The following is a 20,924-nucleotide window of genomic DNA, read 5'->3' on the forward strand; positions in this document are numbered from 1 at the left end:
TGTCTCAGTCTCCAGTCAGAGCTATGTTCTTCCTGGTAGCTCTTTTCTCTATATGAATTTTCTTTTCTATTTATGGGTATGTATAGGAAAGTGGTTCTCAATCCATGGGGCATGACCCCTTTGAAGGTTGTATATCAGATATCCTGTGTATCAGTTATTTACTTTATGATCCATAACAGTAGCAAAACTACAGTTACAAAATGGCAACAAAATAATTTTTATGGTTAGGGGCCATGACAACATGAAGAATAGCATTAAAGTTTCTCAGCATTAGAATGGTTGAGAGCCACTGTTATGGAGTGTGTATTTCAGTGTATGTGCATGTTTGTATGTGAGTGAAAAACATACATGGATACATGTGCATGTGTGTAGAGGCAAGCGATTGGTGCTGGGTATCTTCCTTGGCTATCTCCTTTGCATTTATTGATCAAAATCTCTCAGGTGAACCTAGAGGCAATTGCTTTGGCTAGACTACCTAGCCTGGTGTGGAGACTCCCTGTCTCTGCTTTGGTACCCCACGGAATTGCACAGGGGCTGTAACACCTGCCTGCCTTTTTATGTGGGTGTTGTGAATCCAAACTGAAGTTCTTATTTTTTTGCAAGTGCTTTATTCACAGAGTCAACTCTCTAGTCCCTCCCCCCCCCCCGTTGGTTTCTTAGGGTTAAACAATTTTTACTGGAGAAGGTTAACTTACAATACATAAAGGTTGTCTCTTTGTTACATCTGCAAATGATCTATTGGACGTCAGGTATTCTGGAACAGAGAGTAACATTAAATATGGCTGTGTTTAATGTGTCCATTAATATAATTTCATTAATCGAATCAGCAATCCACCCTTGGCTATTGGCTTCTTTATACTTTTGAATTATTTATTTTGATTAAATGACGTTCTGGCTTAGATAGTAAAAGGAATGAGTGGAATCGTGGTCAGGCAGCAGAATGCCACCTGCCTTGATGCCTGAGGTCTCTGACAGCTTGTAGATCCTCAGGGCTCCACCCCTGAACGCCAAGGGCTGCCTGCTGCATACTCAGTGTTTTTCTAGGAAGGTGTTTTTCTTCACAGTTCCCAGCCCTCTAGTGGCAGTTATAAAAATGTCACTTTGTAGTCCACACACAGGAAATGCCTGTTCTTACTTCAGTTACCAGAATCCTCTTACAGGAAGTTAGGTGTGGTCTTTAAAGGAGAATTTGAAAAAAAAAATCTTTTTTTTTTTTAAAGCATGATGGAATTTTAGCTGCAGTCTTCTTGGTTCCAGCTTACAGACCTAAAACCCTGAGTATAAAAGCTTCTGCAGGGGTAATGTGTTCCTGTTCTTCTTATGCTTGTTCTCTGTCAGGCTCCTCTACCTTTGCAGTAGAATCCTTGGGGGAATCTGCAGGGGGACCACTTTCATTTTGAAGCTGCTAGCTGCATGTCTGAGCATGTCTGCCCCCTAGAACACCAGGCATGGGCACAACAGTTTCCTCTCTTGAATGTGTAAGGATCATCTTGATGCCTGTGCCTAACGCTTCAGGAGAGCCTCTGGGGATGAGTGAAGGGAAATGAGGGATGCTTTGGAGATCCTATGATGCTGACAGGGCAATCTGACAGCCGGTGCCTGACAGGTTCTGGGGAACACCAAATATGTATATATATATATATATATATATATATATATATATATATATATATATATGCCGCAGCTATGTTGTTTAGATTTCCTTGTGTTTTCCCAGGTATAGACTGCAGAAATGGACTGGCAACTTGTTTTACTCTTAGAAGAGGCATTTCATATATTACAGTGGCAACTCATTTCTGTAGTGTGGAGGTTAAAATGGATTTTTTAAGAAAAAAAGAGAAGAAATCGATTAAGTGATTTTGAAGAGATGGCATTCTATGATCAAAATTTTTGCTGTGTTCTTTAAATAGCACAGAAATTCCTATAACTGGCTAAAGTCATATTTGCAACCACATCTGTCAAGTTATGTACTTTAATACAATGTGATTTGAACATTAGTTAAAGCCCATCTATATCATCAGGAAAACCCATGCCATAGGGGGCTATGCTTAAAAGAGAAACTGTGTTAAACTGTTTTCTCTCAAGTCCAAATTCTTGAAATGGACATTTGAACTGCTACTAGTTTTTTGTGAAATGGGACTTCTTTGGAAACATGGTCATTTTCTGTGGTGTTTCTTTATGTATTGCAAATTTGTTATTTTAAGAAACAGTTACACTAGCTGGCATCAGGTTGCTAAGATAGGAGGCCCAAGCTCCAGAGCTCTGATGTGAGTGACTTCCTGCTTGGGCTGGCAGGTGCCTGGGCCCTTCCTGTGCGGTTTACCAGCAATTCCAAAGCAGCCAGGCATCTCCTGCCCGTGTCCACCCACCCCGCCCCTCCTTTGCTCTCTAGCTGTTTCCACAGCCAGGCTTTGCAGGGTTTCCTGAGCTCTTTCCCACGTGACACAGTTTTGAATAAATTCTTAAAGTTGATAAATTGGGCCAAAGGAAAACTAGAAAAAGAAAAGAGAGAGACAGAGACAGAGACACAAAGAGAGAGAAATGAGCAAGATTCCTGCACAGCCCTGCTTCTACGGTTTCTGTGTGATTTTTTTTCTTCTCTTGTTTTGAATCTGATATATTTTCAGAAAGAATGCAGCGGGGGAGGGCAGGGAAGGGAGGGAATGGCTCCCCCTCAAAAAAAAAAAACATTCACACCAGTGAAGCAGCAAGCACACACCAGTATCTTCATTCCATTTGCAAGTTCTGACCAGGGTGTTTTCCCCCAAGTAGCTCGATCACTTAAAACATTTCAGGAGTGGGAGAACGGATTACCTCATACACACCTACTGGATGTGAGCGAGAGTGATCTCCGTGCTGGCAAATGAAGGCATGCTCCAGAGCTCATAATGCTAGATGCAGTCGCCTTTGAGAAAGTTCTCTAGCTGTTTGCTTTGCATACATTATGCTCAGTGTCCTATGATTGCCACCTTCACCTTTTATCTTAATGGCCGTTGCTTTTTCCCCTCCTGTTTCTGTAGCACTTTCTTATGCGAGGAGCTAAACAGTGATTAAAGAAGCAGGATGAAAAGATGGCACAATCAGTGCTGGTGCCGCCAGGACCTGACAGCTTCCGCTTCTTTACCAGGGAATCCCTTGCTGCTATTGAACAACGCATTGCAGAAGAGAAAGCCAAGAGACCCAAGCAGGAACGCAAGGATGAAGACGATGAAAATGGCCCAAAGCCAAATAGTGACTTGGAAGCAGGAAAATCCCTTCCTTTTATTTATGGAGACGTTCCTCCAGAGATGGTGTCAGAGCCCCTGGAGGACCTGGACCCCTACTATATCAATAAGAAAGTGAGTGTTTAGTTCAGTTGCTTTCATTTTCCCCGTTTCCTTAAAGGCGGTGAAGAATGTACCTCTTTCCGTCTCTTAAGGTCTCTCTAGGATTCTGGGTGGGCCTCATCAAGCAATGGAACAACTATTCTATAAGTGTTTTTGAAAGCACCCATTTGAGCCTGCGCTTTTGGGGGACAGGCAGATACTGAAGAAGCCTCCCGCAAGAGGGCATGCGAGGAAGACAGAGCCAATTTATCTTTCTGAATACTAATTATATCATAAATCGAGCGCAGATTCACCTGCTGCATTGTGATGAAGTGAGAAGTGGAAAGTGAGAGCATAGGGATTTTATATTTCTAAAGCGATGTCTAAGATGCCCCTGGAACTTGCTATAAGGCTTAGTGTCCCTAGCAGGCTTAATTATGCCTTCACACCACAGACTGTCACTTTCCTATGCCCCTCCCCCAGAAGAAATAATACCAGAGCACATGTTAGTGCAAAAAAAAAAAAAAAAAACAAAAAAACAAAAAACCTCTAACAAAGACCATATTTGGAAAACCCCAAAGTTTTCACGAGAAAATCACCTAAATGAAGAAGTTACTGAAGCCTCGCTCTTATGTTTTGTGAGAACTATAGATATAGCTGAAAATAAGAGTAAAGTACTTGGCAGAGATGCCAAGAACTCCTGCAGTACTAACCACAAAGTTGTCTCTGTATTGCTTACCTCCTGAAGTCCCTCACCAAATTTTGAATTTCTTGCAATGCCAAAAAAGAAAAAAAAACTATTGTTCTGCCATGTGTTGGTTATTGCAACACTTGGTATTTTAGAGGGGGGCTTTTACTCTCTTAAAACACCCTTGATGTGTTCTGTAAAACCTGTTTCCCGTGTTCTGTTTTCTTTTTCAGACCTTTATAGTATTGAATAAAGGGAAAGCAATCTCTCGATTCAGTGCCACCTCCGCCCTGTACATCCTAACTCCCTTCAACCCCATTAGAAAATTAGCTATTAAGATTTTGGTACATTCATATCCTTTTGGTAATATGGTCATATGAATGTTATTTTTTCTCTATGACTTAATTATAAAGTTGAGCCTTTTGGCTGTCAGTGTTACTCTAGCTCTTCCATGACAGTAAGCCTGTGGCAAGGGGGGCACTGGGTAAGTAACACACTTCTCTGCCTTCTGAGTAGCTTTCTTCCCTCTGAGTCGCTACATCTTTCTTTTCTGTTTCCTTCCCAATCACTTGCCACCTCTAAGACTCCATTCATTTTAATTAGATGGCCGGGATAACCTTTCATGCCTTCAGGTTTTACAGTGTTATATTGGAACAATTTCATGCATTAATTTTCCTCAATGATTTATCATTTAAAACACAGAGGGACACAAAATGTGTGCTGTGTATTTTGCTTCTTTTTGGTCAGAATTGAGCAAATTTCTCCTGTTATGCTACCGCTTGTAAACGTTGAGTTTGTGAATATTTACAGGTGTGTTTATATGTACACTGGACTTGCTAATGTTTTTCCAGGTTCTTTCCCCAATGGCAGTTGTACTGACTTTGTCCCCAACTCCCTCTTCTGATTGCTTGTTCCATGGTTTAGTTTGGCTTAAATGTGCCAGTCTATGTATATTCAGCTGTCGTACTTATTCTCCTTATTGAAGGACATAATTCCTAGAAGCAGGATAGGGGAGAACTTGATGGATAACAGTGATTTGACTTGGTCGTTGGAGTTGAACCCAGTAGCTGGGGTGAGAGGCTTTATTCTAGGCAAAAGCAGCAGTCTGGCTGAGAGTCAATCCTGGAAAATCCAAAGAAGCAAAGACTTGGAAGCCCAGAGCTGTGCTGCGGAGAGGAACAAACAGGAGCTCATAGACACTTGGAGATGATGAGTTATATATGTCAGGAACCCAGCATAAGTAGAAGAAACTCAAGTATAGCAAAATTAGGAAAAACCTTTCTTTTGTCTCATTGGTTTTTGGTTTTTGAGACTAGGTCTCTCTGTGTAGCTCATTTAGACCAGGCTCACATTTAAACCAGACTGGCCATGAACTCACAAAGATGCACCTGATTCTGCCTCCCGACTGCTGGGATTAAAGGTGTGCACCACCATTCCCAGCTCAAGACAAACTCCTAAAAGTTTTACTACATTCATTCATTTATTCATTCATTCATTCACTCATTCAGTGTGCGTGTGTGTGCGTGTGTGTTTGTGTATACTTGTGTGAACATGTACATGCCATTGCATACATTTCGAAGTCGGAGGGCAACTTGAAGGAGTTGGTCGTCTCTACCATGTGGGTCCTGGAAATTGAACCCATGTTGTCTGGTTTGGTCTTAGTGCTTTACCTAAGTTCACCGATGAGTCTAAAGTTGCTTTCTTATGTATGTATGTGATGTATGTGGTGGTGTGTGTATGAGGTGCCATGGTGCATATATGGAGGTGAGAGGGCAACTTTGTGACATCAGCTCTCTTCTTCCCATTGTATGTTAGTTCCAGGGACCTAATTCAGGTTGCCTGTCTTTCGTGGCAGGTACTCGACTCATGGAAACATTTCACAGGCCCTAACAAGATAAATACTAAGTGAGTGAGAGTCACAGCTTGAAATTTTTTAATATCTTTTTTTTATTTGTACCTCTAGTGGATGTCTTCCCAGTGTTCTACATTGATATCATCAACTCGTTTTCATTTGATCTTTATATTTAAGCTTTTAAATTTTACTGTGCATTAACTTAAGTAAACAAAATTTCCTCACATCTGGCCAAGTAAGAGAACCTAGTTACACACAGAAAAGCTCTTTGAGTTAGCATTAGAAATGAAAAATAAGGTTGGGATCTGTATCTTGATTCCCAAGTTTAAAACTGTATTCTATTATATTTCAAGCATTTAGAATTCTGGAATGCATAAATATTTCTGTAAGTAAGTTATTATATTTTAAATAACTATTTCTCATTTATTTATGTGACCATGATTTATTTATGAAATTATACTCATTCATCTAGTAGACACCAATAGAATATGCAGTAAGGAAAATAGTGACTGAAAAAACAACAGTAAGAAAATTTGACATGAAGCAGGTAGAAAAAGAAGATCTGAATTGAAGAGAAAATTGTGTTCTCCCTCTGATGCCAGAAGTATAAAAGTATGGGTAGACCCTGTACAAATAAAGAGGTAGCATTTTGTTTTGAATGTAAGCAGATTTTATCTTCTACAGAATATTTCATAAAAGCTACCATCCTCATTTTATGAAAGTTCTTGAAAGTTAGGGGTAGGAGCCAACCCCAGTGAAGACAGCCACGAGTAGAAGACACAGGCAATTTTAGAAGTTTGGACAGAAAATCTGGGTGTTGGAGATATGGTTTCTCTTAGGAGCTCTCTGGAGATTCAGATAATACTTGGATTTGCCTTTTATCATAAGGAACATAGTTATAAATAGGCCAGCAGGCTTATAAATTAAAGCAAGTAAATCTATTAAGGTTGTTAAAATGAACTCACATTTCAATTTTAAATTTTATTGACAATCATTTATTTGTGGGTGAGAGATTTGCACATACAAGAAAGCATGGGTGTGGAAGTAAAATGACAGCTAGCCGGAGTCATATCTCTCCTTCCACCATGTAGATGTTGGGGATCAAACTGAGGTCATCAGGTCTGATGGCAAGCTCTTTTACACACTGAGCCATCTGGCTAGCCTCAAGACAAATTCCTGGAACTCCTGGAGTCTTTCAAATGATGCAGATTCATAGACTTCCTTTTTTAAAACAAGGAATTAAGTTAAATAAGTTTACTCTCTAATCTCATGAATTAAAATGTTATATTTCAAATGTACCATCTTGAAGTAGATATATAAGATGAAGAAAGGCAATAGGCTCATAGTAATTGCAGATAAACCCTTCTCACTTTTGGTGATACTGTAAGAACAGAGCAGAGATCCCACTAAGCCAGATGTTTGTGACACTGAAAGTTTCCAGCTAGTTTTTACAATGGCTTTGTGCTTCACTCCACACAACACAAGCTCAAGCATTGGTTTTGTGATTCCCAAAGAAGTGCCTTTGCTGTACGTTAAAATGCTTGGGAATGGTTCCAGAATAGTAGTTGACTATGGTCAAGAGAATCAGAGTGCCATCAAATTTAAAAGTATATTCCAGAAGGGCTGACAGTTTCCAGAGCAACTGCATGTGGGCTATAATATAGTAAGAGAAGCTAAAGATGGCACTAAGTACTTAGTTTGGACCAGAAAAAAAAAACTGGAATTCCTATGGACTGAGCCTGGGACAGCTCTGGGTCCAACAACATATAGACAGCTCAACTGCTTGTTTTTCAGCATCTACATTTGAGACATCTGCTAGATATTAGGGAAGGAACTGAGGAATTAGGTACGTGTGAAAATCTGAAATCCAGAAGGGGTAGGACTAGAGAAGTAACTTTGGGAAATGTTATCATGTGGATGCTATATATAATCATGACACCAGATTAAACCATAAAAACCCTGAGACTCCCCATAACTAACACTGAGCTGTCCATCATGCACAACAGGTAGTAGAATGAAAATTATTGTGTTAGGGATCAGAAGCAAAGACTCCAATCCTAACTCTGAGATTTTTTATTTATTATATGTTGCTGATCACATTATATCTTTTCATCTCAGTTTCTCCAGTTGTAAAAGTGCAGCCATAGTATGTAAATCACAACACTCAATGCATTGTTGGCTCTGGTAATGCACACCTGTAACACAGCTGCTCAGAGGCAGTTGCTGATGGCTCAAAAGTTCAAGGCTATCCTCATCAACAATGGGAGTTCAAGGCCAGCCTGAGCTACATGAGAGCCTGTTGCAAGAAAAACAGAATGTATGACAAATTGGAAATAGCATTTTATATATGAATTGTAAGACCATATCTCAGTTATGTGACATTAATTTAATGAGGTTTTGATTTTCACTTTGTGTTTATTACACATGTTCAAACCTCTATCAGTAAGGATATCTTGTATCCATTGTATATACAGACTTTGACATTGAGATGACTATTGTAAGGCAACCCAAGTAGACCTGACCACATCAAGCACTAATGTGAGTATTAAACAGTGTTCATATAAAATCCTCATAGCATCCCATCAGTTTAAAACAATAAAGAATTGTTGGGATGAAGACAGTACATTAAAGAACAAAGGAGCTGAAGACATTTTAGTATCTTGACCCTATACGAATACACTATATAATCATATAGTGGTGGGACATATAGGGCAGTGGGAGACTGCCAAAATGATCCCAGCTACATTTACAGAATCCATTTTGGTGCAGTGTAGAGCAGACTTATCCTGAAAGACTGTTTCAGAGGAAAGCACAATAATGTGCAAATCTTGTTACATGTATCGTTGGTCTTGATGAGCACTTGAACAACTCGGTAACATAGGAATGGAGAGTAATGGACTGAATCCAGATATAAACAACAAAATTGGAAGTGTTGTTTGGAAGTTAGGTATGGAAGTTTAGGAAGAGAAAAAATCCAAGATATCTCCAAGGCTCCTGGCTAAATCAAGAGAATACAGAGAGTGTAAGGGAGTTGTATTCCACTGTGGCAGAGGGATAGAAAGGTTGCTAGTTCGGTTTTGGAACTCAACATTTTTCAAAAAGTCTGGAAGAGCCAATGGGACGCCTAAATACAGATGTCACATGCACAACTGAGTTTGTGGACCTACAGAGATGTGTCACCTGGAGAGAAGGTTTTGGTACCTGGAAAGACACAGATACCTGCCGCTTGCTGTTGCACTTCGGTAGGAAGCTGATAGCAGGAGACAGGATGTTGGCTTAGATTTCATTTCTTTTCAAAAAGGAAAATGAAAGACTTCAAATGGCACAAAGGCACTGTTGCTCCTGAGGCATGAACAAGCAGGCAGCTGGGGCCTCCTATAAACAAAGAGGAAAAGGATTAATGTAAAGAAGAGGGGGGTCATTATTGTTGGGCTCAGCTGAAATGCAAGTCAAGCAATAACTATATTATAGCTGTCGATTATCTCTTTTCTTTCAGTGAAACAACAGATGTTTTTCATCTTTAGGCAGAATAGCTGGAGGGCTGAAGATATGATAGGTTTGTAAGGACAAGAAAGGTAAACATGTCTTTCAAGAACTTTGGCTGTGAAGTAAAGACATAAATCTGGAAGTTGTGATCAGAGTTGTGGGTTAGAGAGATGCCCCCCAAGATAGGAGAGGCATAAGCAAGTGTGTATTGGTAGGAAGAGGCTAAGGGACCCAAAAGGAAAGAGGATAGAGAGCTAAGATATTCCTGAAGCATTCTGGGATAGGTAGCTGTCCAGAATACTGTTGGAGAGATGGAAATTTCGCCTCTGTAACAGGGGAAAGAGAGCAAGTCCCAACAGAGAGAACTTTGCCAATATGGGGTGGGGAGCAGAACCTGATGTTATCATTATCTCTCTATGAAGTAAGAAATGAGGTCATCAACTCGCAATAGAAAGGGAGGGAAGAAGAGGATTGGAAATTGAAGGACACAGGGAATGTTTGGGATTATCCTTGTGGGGGGTAAAAAGTGCATCCAAGCTGGAACACACAGGACTGTGTTGAGGATCACTGTGGTTAAGTCCCAAGCATTTCAAGTGCTGCCCATTGCCAAGACATCCTCACCGGGCCCAGTCACAGAGGGGCTTCTACGTTCGCACACTAATGGTAAATTATCATATATATATATATATATATATATATATATATATAATTGTTTCCAGCAATAAAGGTAAAGTAGGTGTTTCCTCTTTAAAATCATGTTTTCTAGATTGCACTGCCCTCCACATGGCTGATCACCCATCACTCATTTAGATGCCTTTGAACTAGCTGAGAAATATGAGCCTAAGAACATTATTACTAAAACCATAGATGTCAGCTGTTGCTTTTACTAATGCCTTTTATAGGTGAAAGCTGTCTTTCTAGATTAATATAATACTACACATTGCCTGGCCTTGAGCCTGGCCTTTTTGTTTCATAAAAGGGATGAAATGGTTTATGACTAAAAAAAGAAGCAAGAAGAAATATGAATACCATTATCCCATCTTTGAGATTATTATGATCATGTGTAAGTAAAGAAGTGATGTTTTTATATAACTTAAGTGTGATTTTTGTTAAATGTGAACATCAATCATTTCAATTATTTGACTGTTGACCCTTTTTGGGAGAAACTTTTTTTCTGCTTGTTTTCATCACTCCAAAGAAATGCAAGACCAGTACTGGCTATTTATTCAAGGACAATGAGGGAAACAAATGAGATGATTACTATAATCAAAGTTTTCTCTGTTTTCGGGAAATGAAGAGAACTCACTGAGTATGTGCTCTCTATCAGGTATGAGTTACAGGATATTTAACATTTTTTGCTAGTTTGGTTTTCACAGAAATTCTGTGATATGATTTTTTTCTTACTGTTAAAACCAAGTTGATCAATATTGAAAAAACTCAGTAATCAATTTGATTTAGTTACAAACCAAAAAGATATCAGCATTATCAACAGCCATCTTTTCTTACATTTCAAGATCTGTAGAACAACTATTGTAGGTTGTTCCTTCCATTTAGAAAGGGATTTTGCGTACAACATTCTTCCAGGGTGACCCTTAGAATAAAGTCAATGTATGTCATTATCGTTGAATTCTTTCATCAAATGTTTACCATCCTGGTTTATTTATAGAGTGAACTTGCAATTCTATTGATTGTTAATTATATCATTAAGAAAATTTACAATGATACACTTTTCACTAGTCAACTAATTTCCTTGCATTTTTCTCTTCTTAATTATTGTTTCATACTAGTCTAAATATAGTTGATGAGGTTTTTTTAAAATATGTTTTACACATGGAGTTGAAGTATGGGAATGAAGTAAAGTTGATGATAAAATAACATGTAGTATAATATAAGCATGCAGGCTTTAGAATTGATGGGGGTGAAGACTGGGGCATGCGTGAAAATGGTGTTCTCCTACTGACTTCGTTTTCCTTGACTGTATATTTCTACTTTATTCAATGTGCTCATTATGTGCACAATTCTTACCAACTGTGTATTTATGACCATGAGTAATCCTCCAGATTGGACCAAGAATGTGGAGTAAGTATAAAGTTCTTGTTTCAAATTATTCACTTAAGGAGTTCAAGACACTTTGAGTTTCCTTACTACATTTTTCTAGTCATGCTAACTCAGATGATTCAAATTCATGCCCGCCACCAACTTCCTCTGGGAAAGTGGTTCTCAACCTTCCTAAAACTGTAATCCTTTAATACAGTCCCACAGGTTTTGGTGACCCCCAAATTATTTTTATTGCTACTTTATAACTGTAGTTTTGCTACTGTTGTGAATCATAACTTAAGTATCTGATATGCAGGCTATCTGATATATGACCCTGGCAAAAGGGTCATTTGACACCTCCCCAAAGGAGTCACAACCCACAGGTTGAGAACTGTTGCTCTAGGATAAAGTGTTCAATGGCTCAAATAGCTGCATTGATCTGCCTGTGGCTATTTGTGGATCTTCATTTTCCTCTGGAATTTTACACACTGGAGATTGCTGATATCTGTTACTTTTCTTATTTAGTGATTAATATCTATCTGCTTAAACCATATTGAAAGTCAGTCAGTGTAGTTCAGATACTATCATCATACAGAGTGGTGCTTTTTACATCCTTTACACTGAGTAATAAGGAATGCAAAGTATTCATTTGTTTACAGTCAATGAGAACATTATTTGGAACTTAATGCTACTTTTTTTGACTTAAGCCTCACCTAAGCACTTTATCAGAAACCAACATGGAACCTCTATTCATGTGTATCATCTAAGTCATCTTTAGGATCTGTACAATCAGGGCATAGGTGTACATCTGAATGGTGGACCCCTGCTTTCAAGTCTGGCACCAAACCATTCTTTAAAAATGAAATATACACATGGAAACCACCCACAAGATCTTTAACATGAACTCGGCTGTTTTTCTCAGGTACACTTTTACAGGAATTTATACTTTTGAATCACTTATTAAAATACTCGCAAGGGGCTTTTGTCTAGAAGACTTCACATTTCTACGGGATCCATGGAATTGGTTGGATTTCACCGTCATTACTTTTGCGTGAGTATTTTTATAATGTTTTCTATCATGGTAGAGTAAATGCAATTGGAGCCTGTACCATAGTTCTTGGTTGTTGGCTTCCTTCGAGACATAAAGCATTCAATAAGAATAAAGCTATTGTGTGAATTTAGAATAATTTTTCCAGTCAAATTATTCAGTTTGGAGAAATCAGGAATGGTCCTAATAAATTATATGGCTTTAGTGTCAATTAGCTGTAAACTAGTAATAGTTCCCAAATAACAGCTCATAGTCGATGACAATGCCATTCTCCTCTTAAATGGGAAATCTGATAACAACACTCACTGAATTTGAAATGGTCTTGATTCAAGACCAACATAGACTTAGATTTCCCAAAATTCTGAATAACTCTGATTTAATCCTACAGGTATGTAACAGAATTTGTAAACCTAGGCAATGTTTCAGCTCTTCGAACTTTCAGAGTCTTGAGAGCTTTGAAAACTATTTCTGTAATTCCAGGTAAGAAGAAACTGGTATAAGGTGGTAGGCTCCTTATATCTCCAACTTTTCTTGTGTGTTATTGTGTTTGTGTGTGAACTCCCTATTACAGATATGTGACAGAGTTTGTGGACTTGGGCAATGTCTCAGCGTTGAGAACGTTCAGAGTTCTCCGAGCATTGAAAACAATTTCAGTCATTCCAGGTGAGAGCTAGGTTAAACACCGAGGCTGACTTTAGCTACATTGGTGCTCTGCTCATGGCTTGTCAGCAAAAGCCTGGTTTGCTTGCTGCATACTGCAAGATAATGACCAAAAGCAGGAACTGACCCATCTTAGCTTGGATGGGTTTGACTGTTTGCTTTTGAATGGTTGCTTTCTCTTGGTTTGTTCTAAATCAGCCTTTGAGTTTAACGAGTTGAAAAAGTTTTGCATGAGGCTCTTACAGTCACAGGCTACCTGGTTTGCATCATACAGCATCAAGCTTTCCGCATAGAAGCTGAAGTGTGAAACATGCAGGCCAAGGCAAATTTGGATCAATTAGCTCTAAAACTGGCAATCTCTTTAACTGGATTTAGTGGGAAAGCAAGACAGAGCATGGGCACTGCATGGGCTCAGCTTGCAGATGTCTTCCTGATTTTGGCCCATTCTCAAGTTCTCAACGTTCAGACAAATCTATACTCTTGTAATTCAGTGGCTTCAAGATTTCTCACTACTCCTCTACTCATGCACATTTTTTCTCAAAAGCCAATATGGGGTTAGAGAGTAAGACATCTGCAAATAAAAGCGAACTATTTACATAAGGTTGATCGTCAAGCATGAATAACACAATCATATCTTTTGCTGTAAGGAGTGTGTGAAAACACATTTGGTTCATTTCCATTTGGTTTTCTAAAGAACATGTAAGTTTGGCTTTCATTCATTTCCACCAGCTAGCAGGCTTGTCATGAGATTTTTATTCAGCCACAAACATTAAACTAATATTGTTGGCATTCTGCATGAGATTTATATTTTTCAGGACTAGCTCATGATGTTTTTGTTGGTAAATTCCCATCGAACTGTAAGTGATAATCTCTCCCCTTGGTTTTATTTGTAGGCCTGAAGACCATTGTGGGGGCCCTGATCCAGTCGGTGAAGAAGCTGTCTGATGTCATGATCCTCACAGTGTTCTGTCTCAGTGTCTTTGCACTAATCGGGCTGCAGCTCTTCATGGGCAACCTGAGGAATAAATGTTTGCAGTGGCCCCCAGACAATTCTACCTTTGAAATAAACATCACTTCCTTCTTTAATAACTCAATGGACTGGAATGGTACCTCCTTCAATAGAACATTGAACATGTTTAACTGGGATGAATATATTGAAGATAAAAGTAAGATATCCTCTTGTAGCCATTAAGTTGCTTGGTTCTTAAAAGATTAAAAATTGTATGTAGTGGAAAGTATCTAAAGTTTGGTATGAACAAAACATCTTAGGCTAATTTGCAGTAAAGTCATACATGTATTAAGAAGACCAAATTTTATCATTCCTTTATCTGAATCTAATGAGTGACATGATGAAAGCAGCCATTTCAAAATGTAGAATCTGTTCCTATACCATATTTGAAAGTGGTCCCACATCATGCTGTATATAATCAAAAGCTTTTGTCATGTAGGCATTTGGGCAGGAGTTTTTCAAACATCTTAATATGATATGAGTTAGATTCTTCCAGTACATTATGCTGCAGTGTGTCATTAGGAAGACCGGAGAGGGGCTGAAGCAATAGCTTAGTAAATAAAGTACTTTCCTACCATGCAGGTAGCCCCGAGTTCCATCCATAGGCCATCATAAGCTGAACATGGTAGCATACACCTGTAATGCAAGCATTGAAAAGGTAGGTGACAGGTCAGAAATTCAAGGTTACCCTCAGGAACATAATGAATCCAAGGCTAGCCTGGAAGACATATGCTGATTTGAATCTTGTCAGTTGACTCTGTCCATATGCTCTATCTGGATAAAGAAAACATTTCCCATTTGAAAAACAAACTTGTGTACTATTGGAAAGGCAAGCAACCATGATTTAGTCACTCAGTTATTAAGGTTTAATATTGATTCCTTTGCATGAGTCTTGGGTTTTAGAGTTGTTTATATTTGTCATTTGATTTTATTTGAGGCATGGATATTAGCATAGGCTAATGTTACATTTCAGGTTTTCACTTTCTCTTATTGAAGCTACTGTCACTGTCACTTGGCAACCTAAGGTCCTTCTCCATGTCCTACTAGATGAGCCAAACTCTACTGTCTCTTGATCACGTTTATTCCATGAGGTTGTTTATTCTATGATATCCTCCATGGTCAACATGGTTTTTCTTTTAAGAAGAATATGACATTTTATCACAGATCACTTGATACTACATTTATAAAGTTTACATTCTTATGAAGGTTTTACTTGAAAAGATTCATTGGGAAAAAATGAGAAAATTTAGCAGCCCCAATATGAGGTTTTCTACTGACTAATAATAGAATAGATGATGAAGAGCTTTGCCCATAAATCTTTTTTCTGCTTCTGGACTGCTACAGATGGATTTCTATTTATAGTGCTTCAGTGGGAGGGGTTGATTGTAGCTAAGAATGCAGAGACATACTGTCCAATTGTTCTCCTAAGAGGCCACCACTTTGTAGATCCTCAACACCCTCAACTGCAGTGAATATAGTTTCTTACCTTAGAGGAAAGCAAACATCGGTACTTTACTGTTCTTTTCCTTTATTCCTTTATTAGTAATGTGGAGAATTTTAAAACATGTCTTCTATCATCAGTGACAAATTATATATTTCTCACCATGTGAAATATCTGCTCATATTTGTACTCCTTGTTTTACCCGGTGGTAGCATGTTGGAGGAAACCATGTGGATTCTTCATTAGCCATTGCTTCTTATCACGGCAAGCTTACTTTCCAGCTTGTTTTCCATCTTACTGCCAGTTCGGGGGCGTCAGTTGGTGTCACCAATACCTTTTGCACATTTTTCTATTCTTGTGTTCATAAAATGCTTCTTAATAAGAGATAAAAATGAGAATTTAAATATTTTGCCTGCACAACAGTCATATATGTTTTGGGTAGCATGTTAGTAGACCTTCCTTTAATTTCATAACAACCTAGACTTTTATAATTTGATGTAAAAAAATCTAAAAATATTTTGTAAAATCATGACCTAGATTTTCCTACATAATCTATTCATGTATTCTTTGAATACAGGGATTTAAGTATTCTCAAATAAATCTTAAGCTTATTTGTGTGTGTGTGTTTCTGTGTGTGTGAATGTTTGTGTGTGTGTGTGTTTGTTGTGTATGTGTGTGTTTGTTTATGTGTGTGAGTGTGTTTGTGTATGTGTGAGTGTGTTTGTTTATGTGTGTGAGTGTGTTTGTGTATGTGTGTGTAAGTGTGTTTGTATATGTGTGTATGTACATGCACATTTGCGCATGTATAGTTCCTGAGAATATTCTTGCAACTTTTTAAAATTATATTTGTTGTGCCTTAAAAATGAGTTGCATATGGAGAGCTTACATTTTCCAAGCTAAAAGTTTATTTTGTTCATTTCAAAGATAAATCAAGAAAAAAATAAAAAAACAAAAAGCCAAACCAGGCATTATAAGGAGAGAGCAAGCACCTAAGCCCACTTCTCACAAGAAACTAAATGACAATTGGCAGGAAAATGTCTGCGTCTACATTGAGTCTAGGAAAAAAAGAGCTTGGAGTAAAATTTCCTTTGCATGCATTGCTGAGAAGAAACAGGCATTTCTTTGCTCTCAGCCTGTGCCAAGCAAGCTGCCTCCTACAGCTTTTTCTTGAAGTGCCCCCTAAACAGTTTGAGTTTATTTTTGTAATTAGTTCTGAACTGTAAATATTATTATTGTTATTATTGCTTCTGAAAATATTTCTTTCTGCAGTAACTTTTCCAAACAGTATTTAATCATATAGTTGTTGGATACTCAGTTCCTATGGAAAAAATTCTCATTTAACCATGACTCAGTTATTTTATCTTTTTTTTTTTTGTTACAACTAAAGACACTGTAAGCTTACTTACCTAAACACAAGGATTAAGTATTTAAAGCCTTTTAATGAGTCTATCCTTTCCTCTTTAAATAGGTCACTTTTATTTTTTGGAAGGGCAAAACGATGCTCTGCTGTGTGGGAACAGCTCTGATGCAGGGTAAGTTATGCATCTTATTGACACTCGGTCGACCTCAATAATCTGCCACCTCCTACACACCTGACCCCTACTCACTCCTCATGCAAAGCCCTACATAAATTCTCCTTCATGCTGACTCACAGAATAGCCAAGGCAAGTGTGGATTCTCACCTCCTTCACACACTCAGAAGTAGCAATTATTTCTCCATACTAGGTCACATCTAATTTTCCAAATTAGCACAATGGAAAATAAATAGTCAAAGCAAATGCATTAGAATTCATACTAGTGTGTTATCATTTATATAAGTTAATCTTATCTCTGTGGCTTAATACATGACATTCCTGAAGATCATGTCACTATCTGAGACACATGGTGACTGTATTCCTACTGTATTTCAGTAAAGCAAAACACATAAAATAGACTGGATTCAAATTCTGACTCTATCATATTTTGTTATTTCTGCTTGTCTTGTAATTTTCCCCCATGTATAAGTAGGCACTGTAATAATTTCATGAATTAAATGTAATAATGAATGCATGGCTACAATATAGAATTTTTACTTATGCTTAACATCATGAAAATGCTTGTAATTACAAAGCATTATTCATGAAAAAAAACCTTGGAAAGTTGAAATAGTTACCTTTCCCTACTTATAGACTTATGTTACAAATCATAGGCAAAAATACCATGCATTTTCTTTGATAATGTTGTAGACATTTACAAATGATACATTTACCAAAGTTCTAATTGACAACATGGTTTACATTTGCTTCCTATAATCAAAAATTTGCAGACTTTATCTGCAATTAGATCTGTGATAGGTAAGGCAAACATTTTAACTCCCCAAATACATGGTACTAAATGTTTTCCACACAGTACCTTATTGAATATTTGTATGGTTTGGTTTTTTTTGAGACAGATTCTTTTATTAGTCTATGCTGACCTGTGAGTTCCCTGAAGGCTAGCAAGGTAGGGAAATTAACCCAAGTTTGCTCAGCCCAGAAATGTCAGTCACAATACTGAAGGCAGCTTTGCTTAGTCAGTAAGCTGACTGTAAGAGGTCCCCACTGCACAGTGTCATTGTGTCCCTTCAGTATGCCCATGCAATTGCATCTCCTCTCTGCTCTAGTACAGACACACACACACACACACACACACACACACACACAAACACCCCACTTGTATCTCAAAACATCTTCAGTGAAAATCAGCTATATCTCTATGGATTTATTTACCTGATCATGTCCATCATCCCAAAATAAGTTGTTAAAGATATGGTTATCTTATACAGATGTGTGGTAAATACAATAGTACAGTTAGGAATTAGAGGACTCCACAAAATAGACCTGGTAAATTCTGTTACTACACAGGGAAGTACATCTAGTGCAGGGTACATACCAGGTAAGGCCAAAGATGCAGAGTTTCCCTGGAGCTTGTCCAAAGTAATTCACATCAAGTAAAATGGAAAAAAACACCAAAAGATTCACAGATACTGAGTTCCTCTTTCCTCTCTAATGTAATTTCAGCCAGTGTCCTGAAGGGTACATCTGTGTGAAGGCTGGAAGAAACCCTAACTACGGCTACACGAGCTTTGACACATTTAGCTGGGCCTTCTTGTCATTGTTCCGTCTCATGACCCAAGACTTCTGGGAAAACCTCTATCAGCTGGTGAGAACCGATGTAATGACTCTTATAGGAAGCAAGGGATGCTGTGGCCCAAGGAACCTTTCATTACTCAGAGAGGGAGCTTGTAACAGTCGATGTGACATTTATGAACATCTTCCCTCCCTTTTTACAGACCCTACGCGCTGCTGGGAAAACATACATGATATTCTTTGTGCTCGTGATTTTCTTGGGCTCATTCTACCTAATAAACTTGATCCTGGCTGTGGTGGCCATGGCCTATGAAGAACAGAATCAGGCCACCTTGGAGGAGGCTGAACAGAAAGAGGCGGAGTTTCAGCAGATGTTGGAGCAGTTGAAGAAGCAGCAGGAGGAGGCTCAGGTAGAGTTGACCTGCTTAGAGACTGTCGTGCTTAATCTCCATTCACTCACCTACAGGTTGCTGTTGACCTTGGAGAGAGAAAGGGCTCTGTGTGGTGTCAGGGGCCTGTTTGGTTGTGAGAAGAGTGTTACTTGATTTGGTGACTATGACATACACCAAGGGCATCAAAATGCAGACAGTTACCATTGTTTCATTGACATTTTTCTCCTTGTGACATCTTGAGGAAACTGCCCATCAGCACTCTCATTCACTGAATCTTAAAAGTAGCAGATCAATGTGCTATCAGGGGAGCCTTTCCTTATTACTCCAGCAAGCAGGAGTTAAATTAGAGGGGCTTCTTCAATACAGCATCACTAGAGGTGAGAAATGTCAGAGAATGCAAGTCACACTGCAATGATTTCTGGAAACACAGAGCCCTGTCTAATATGAAATGATGATAACACCAACATTCTCAGCTTCCTATACTGAAAACTCTTAAAGTAGATGCTATGTGTCTTCAAAATAAGGTCAGTACTTTTTCTAAACATATTTGCTAGACTTAATGGCATTCATTCATCCTGTTACCTGATTTTTGTCTCTTATTGCCTGCTTAATGTAGGTTCCTTATGTCACTATCATTTGATGTATAATAAAAACCAAAAATAAAGTAGACAGATAGTAGCAACTACACTGAACATTATCTTTTTTTCCAATATTTTTAATCTAAATTAGAAACATACTTGCTTCACATGTCAATCCCAGCTCCCTCTTCCACCCCTCCTCCCCTGCCCCTTCACCAGCCCTCCCAGACCCCACCCAATCCACACACCATTCCCCAGGATGGGTGAGGCCCTCCACCGGGATCTCCAGTCTGTCATTTCATTCAGGGCAGGACGTAGGCCCTCCCCCATGTGTCCAGGCTGAGAGAGCATCCCTCCATGTGCAATGGGCTCCCAAAGTTCATTCATACACCATGGTAAACACTGATCTACTACCCAAGGCTTCAGAGATTGCTGAGGCCTCCTCACTGACACTACATTCAGGGGGTCTGGATCAGTTTCTCAACCATCAGTCTGAGGTCCAAGAGCTCCCCCCTGTCAGGTCAGCTGTCACTGTTGGTTTCACCAGCATGGTCTTGACCCCTTTGCTCATCACTCCTCCCTCTCTGTCACTGGGTTCCAGGAGTTCAGTTCAGTATTTAGCTGTGGGTATCTACCTCTGCTTCCATCAGTCATTGGATGAAGGTTCTAGGATGGCATATAAGGTGATCCTCAATATCATCATCAGAGAGGGGCTATTAAGGTAGTCTCTCCATTATTGCTTATTTTGTCTGTTGGTGTCATCCTTGTAGACCTATGGAAATCTCACTAGTGCCAGATCTCTCCTCAAACCTATAATGACACCCTCTATCATGGTATCTCATCCTGCTCTCCTCTATTCTTAGCCCGACTCAACCTTCCTGCTCCCCCATTTCCTCCTCTCCCCTCCTCTTCTCCCCCTCTCTTTTTCCTGGTTGTCTCTCCCCTCCCACATGTTCCCAATCTGCCCAGGAGATCTTGCCTTATTCCACTTCTCTGGTGTATCATGCATTTGTCTCTTGGGAACCTCCCTGTTTCCCAGACTCACTGACAATGGGGTTGTAGGCTGAGACTCTCCTGTTCCATGTCTAAAATCCATATATGAGTGAGTACATACCATGTTTGTCTTTTTGTGACTGGGTTACCTCACTCAGGATGGGTTCTTCTAGTTCCATCCATTTGCCTACAAATTTCAATATTCCATTGTTTTTTCCAATGAGTAGTACTCCATCGTGTAAATGTACCACATTTTCTCTATCCACCCTTCAATTATGGGGTATCTAGGTTACTTCCAGAATCTGGCTATTACAAATAATACTGCTGT

The 20,924-nt window shown here is 38.9% G+C and overlaps 1 protein-coding gene and 1 long non-coding RNA gene across 7 annotated transcripts in view; one reads left to right on the forward strand and one right to left on the reverse strand.

The window, feature by feature from the left end:
* LOC101843810 (sodium channel protein type 2 subunit alpha) overlaps nt 1-20,924 on the forward strand; it is a 132,514-nt gene that overhangs the window by 46,180 nt on the left and 65,410 nt on the right. For 2 of the 6 annotated variants that reach the window (XM_040745473.1, XM_040745475.1), the window contains exons 2-10: nt 3,021-3,338; nt 4,227-4,345; nt 11,321-11,410; nt 12,291-12,419; nt 12,988-13,079; nt 13,970-14,242; nt 16,995-17,058; nt 18,565-18,706; nt 18,837-19,043. In XM_040745473.1, the coding sequence (XP_040601407.1) occupies nt 3,072-3,338; nt 4,227-4,345; nt 11,321-11,410; nt 12,291-12,419; nt 12,988-13,079; nt 13,970-14,242; nt 16,995-17,058; nt 18,565-18,706; nt 18,837-19,043 (1,383 nt within the window). In that variant the 5' untranslated portion in view covers nt 3,021-3,071. Of the gene's footprint in view, nt 1-1,182; nt 1,299-3,020; nt 3,339-4,226; nt 4,346-11,320; nt 11,411-12,290; nt 12,420-12,804; nt 12,897-12,987; nt 13,080-13,969; nt 14,243-16,994; nt 17,059-18,564; nt 18,707-18,836; nt 19,044-20,924 lie in introns of those variants that run through there. The other 4 variants (XM_040745474.1, XM_040745477.1, XM_021232913.2 and 1 more) reach the window with 4 other exon arrangements.
* Nucleotides 6,835-18,570, reverse strand: LOC121140368. The gene is made up of 4 exons (XR_005877165.1): nt 18,437-18,570; nt 14,661-14,721; nt 9,065-9,220; nt 6,835-7,066 (listed from the first exon to the last, which is right to left on the reverse strand). It is a non-coding gene; the product is annotated as an uncharacterized LOC121140368 (long non-coding RNA).

This window comes from Mesocricetus auratus, unplaced genomic scaffold (assembly GCF_017639785.1).
Source record: "Mesocricetus auratus isolate SY011 unplaced genomic scaffold, BCM_Maur_2.0 Super-Scaffold_100004, whole genome shotgun sequence".
Lineage (NCBI taxonomy): Eukaryota > Metazoa > Chordata > Mammalia > Rodentia > Cricetidae > Mesocricetus > Mesocricetus auratus.